Source organism: Hippopotamus amphibius, chromosome 6, assembly GCF_030028045.1.
Source record: "Hippopotamus amphibius kiboko isolate mHipAmp2 chromosome 6, mHipAmp2.hap2, whole genome shotgun sequence".
Lineage (NCBI taxonomy): Eukaryota > Metazoa > Chordata > Mammalia > Artiodactyla > Hippopotamidae > Hippopotamus > Hippopotamus amphibius.
This window is the reverse complement of record NC_080191.1, coordinates 44,055,220-44,059,227: the sequence shown is the minus strand read 5'-3', so window position 1 is coordinate 44,059,227 and position 4,008 is coordinate 44,055,220. Positions and strand designations below refer to the sequence as shown.

Genomic DNA, 4,008 nt, shown 5'->3' with positions numbered 1-4,008 from the left:
GTTATAGTAGAGCCCAGTCATCTTTAGAACCACCTGGGAAGATTTTTCCCTAAGGAACTTGAAAATGAGTTAACAAGATTGATGTTTGTCAAGCCCTCCCCCGGTGCCCCCGACACATCCAGGTGTCAGCCAGTGAATAGCAGCTTCTTAGGTCCAGAGGCCCTGGTGCCCCTGCTCAGGCGGGCTCTACGAAGGGTGGAGAGCTGTGTTTTAATGGCTTCCAAGAGCAGCTCATAGTTGCTCATCCAGCCCAGATGAACCCTCTTTATACTGAAGGTCTGCATCCAGAGCCTCTTCCCCAGGGGCATTCCTGGTGGCCTCTTCATAGGAGGGAGGTGAACACGAGAGGAGGGCAGCCTCCCTGGGCAGTGGGGAGTAAGGAACGGTCTGCTCGCTGCTGCAGGGTAAGCCTGGCAGGAAGTCTGTCACCTCTCCCACAGGCGGGTGCTCTGGGAGGTCGAGGCTGGACACCTGCCCCTGCGGCCGAGAGGCCTGGCAGTGGTGATAGAGGAAAAGTAGCAGAAAGGCCAGGAAGAGCAGGACGGTGGCTGGAAGAAGGATGCACAGGAAGGGCTCTACATCTTCTTTGATGGAACTTATCTTCTGGACGCCCTGGAGGTAGGGGACAGAATTGAGTTAGAAGATGGGGAAAGAAGACCCCCATCTTCATCTTACATTCTCCTTATCATGTACTCACTCTAAAAATCACTCTAATCATTCATTTATGCCAATGAACTTGAGCCTGCAGGAAGTAAAGTGCACTTCCCTGATAAAGTATGAATTCAGAATGTCAAAAATTCACACAAGGATACCTTACAATATTTTCATGGAAGTAAAAATATTAGGATAAGTTTTAGTTGGCAGGTCCATCACTCATTCTTTGAATAAGAGCTCTTATTCTTTGTGTACTTATTTTATTTAGAATTAGACCAATAATGTTTTATTGCCGCAGAAGGACCATATGGAACTTACTTCTTGAATTCTGGAGTAAAATCTGACACTGTTACATGCTCGTATCACATATAGATAACATTTGAAATCCAATTGGGTAGATGATGCTTATGATGAGATTTTGAAATTTTCTCAATTTGTTTTTGCAATATTTGTAGGATAAGTATGGAAATTTGGGACTCTCAAGACAAAAAAATTACAGAAATTCTTAAGAAGGTATTGATTTTATAGTATCAGCTCAGAAGAATAATGATGTTTCTTGATGGAGTAAATAATATAATAGGCATGAAATGATACTCCAACAGCAAGATAGAAAAGCCACATGAAAAAATAAGTCCTGTGGCAAATTGCATAGACATTGCTTTACATAAAGCTACTAAGAAATAATGAAGTATTAAAAAGCTTCACTGTTCATTCACAACACATGTGAATGTTAGTATCCACTACTACAGAGGAAGACAGTCTAAAGCCTTATAATTGTGTTTAAAGAAACAACATATGAAGATCTTTGTCTACTGATTTAAAATAAAACTTATAGTAATAAAACTATGAAAGCTGAGGTTTTGCCTTGATTTTGGTGGAAAGAACAAATGTTTTGCTGATCTTGACCTCTTAAGAGACTGGCTTATCCAGTGTTGTTCATATAATCTTTTTTAATTCCTGGGGAATTTACAACTACGTATGTTATTTTGACTCAAAATTAGACGGTTTATTTAATATTTACGATGCTAGATATTTTGTTGTCTGTGAGATATGAGTTAAGATAGTTTAACTTCAAGTGCATACAGCTTTCTCTTGGGCAGCAAAGCATCATCTTTGGGCTTTGAGAGCTGTGATCTTGAATTCCAGTAGGACCTTCTGATACCTGTATGACCATGAACCATTCACGCACCCCCTCTGGGTCTAATTTTTCTTTATGAAATGAGAATAAGAACATCTTTTTTGGAGGGTTCGCATGAGAATTTAATGAATCAATGAACTATGAATTCTTTGTTTTCTCACACATCATCTAGTTTATCAGAACTATTAATTTGAAATCTGTTGTGATGTAACAAGGACTTTGATTATAAAAGCTATAAGAATAGATGAACTCATAAATTTACTACAGTTATTTAAAAAACCAAGTTGGGCTCAAAAAGCAATTTAACTATGTTTCTTTTCTCCCACTGGATGCATCATTTAAAATGTTAAAGCTGCTATCTCTTTATACTTAATCACTCTTCAACCTTGATAAACACAAGCCATTTTGCATAACTGGTTTTTCCTTCATTCTGCTTCAATAATGTGGATGATAATAGTTTCTAAACAGTTGTGGGCGTCAAATTTTAAATACTCTATTAAACCCTCTGAGTTCATTACGCATGGAATATGAATAGACTTAATATTGTCTTTAAAAGTTTTTCTGTAATAGACCCTCTTGCTTACCATTATGTCACTAATGGTATTAGTTGCAAAAATCTGTGAAAAGAGAGGTGCTACTGTCCCCTTCTGTAACTGGTGCTTCCATTGGTTGAGTTACTTTGTCCAAATATCGAGTGGCACTGAAAGACTTATCTAATACAGCAGATTAGGACAATTTCTTAAAACTCTTCTTTTTTCCTAGTTAAGAGATCACAGAGCTACGAACAAATTTATGATGGTATCTTTAATTTGTTTAATGATTCATGGTATATTTGTTCAAACTGTTTTGGATTTTTTTAATGCAGGAAGGGTGCCTTTTTTAGTCAAACATTCAATTTGGTTCACTACCCTCAAAGTGGTTTTTAAAAATTTTAGTATCTCTCAAGGACTTTGCTCTTCAGGGAATACTTTAAAGAAATATCCAATAGAAAGTGTAACTGCTGAAGAATGTATCATATATATGTGTACAATTTATTTCTGTTAAAAGTGGTTTTAGAGAACTTAAAGACCAATCTCACCACTTGACAGAAAACAAGAAAATAGGTTTGTTTCCGCCTTTCTTGTGGGACAGTAGTATCATTCATTTCCGTGCTGATCATAAAATTAATTCTGATTTTTTAGGTTTCTACAAATATTTTTCCTTAATGATGCCTCAGATTGAGACTTCTTTGGGGACTTCCCAGAGAAAGCAAAGCAGCTGCTGCATTTCTTAGTGAGAGGCAAAACCTCCTTAACCCTCTGCTGCCCTTCCTGAAGTAAGATCCTTGGCTTCTGCTGACTCTTAGAAACAGCTGGAGAGCCAAAGCAAGTCTCTCTCTCTCTCGCTCTCTCTCTTTTTCTAAATGTAGACATTGCTTACTGAGCAAAGAACAAAGCTGTCATACCAAAGCACAAAAATATGTTGACTTCTAGCTTCAGGTGTTCTTTGATATATTTGATGTATCAGGTGTTCTTAGAATATATTTGTGACAAATCTTACTTGAATTTATCATAGTCAAAAGATACCAACTTTCAAGGCACTTCCTTAGACCAGGCCAGTTGGCAAGTTCATATATTTGTCACACCTGCAGTACAAAAGTTGCCACGAAGTTTTCCTAAAAATATAGGCATTGTTGGTTTTAAAGCTAACAGAGATACTTTGGGAAAAAAAGGCATAAGTCATAGGTACAAACCTGCAGCTCGGTTTCCGGAAGAGGTAGGCTCGGCTCACTGGTTAACCACTCGTATGTCCCCCTGCCAGCGTGGCCAAACGTCCTCCAGCTGCTGCCCATCAGTCCCCGCATGTTTTCACCCAACTGATGTGCCAGTCACCCTTCCACCTCGCTGCCCAGATTTCAACAACACTGCTGCTTCTTGGCCCGCATCCAGCTTGGATGCATTCGGCTGATGGCTGTTGGTAGATTCATGCTCTGATGAGTGTCAACAAGGAAAAGAAACCAACCAGAGAGACCTCTCAGGACTACATTTAAATTCAGTGCTTCTGGGTTTGCTTTTGTGGCCTTTGTCACTATAAGGATTGGCGTCAGATATCGGATATGGAATAGATTTCAGGCTGAGGAATTCTTTGCGTTCGTGTTATTACAGTGTCACAAATGGCCTCAGTGAATAAAGAGCTGTTTACATTTAGATATAAATAGACCCTCTCCCTTCCCTTAC

General features: G+C 39.0%; 1 protein-coding gene across 1 annotated transcript; it reads right to left on the bottom strand.

The window, feature by feature from the left end:
- Window positions 1-265: 265 nt before the first annotated feature.
- SMIM28 (small integral membrane protein 28) lies at window positions 266-3,635 on the bottom strand. The gene is given in 3 exon segments (XM_057738253.1): window positions 266-288; window positions 291-612; window positions 3,525-3,635. Coding segments are annotated over 3 exon segments (456 nt in total).
- Between the last annotated feature and the right edge of the window lie 373 nt (window positions 3,636-4,008).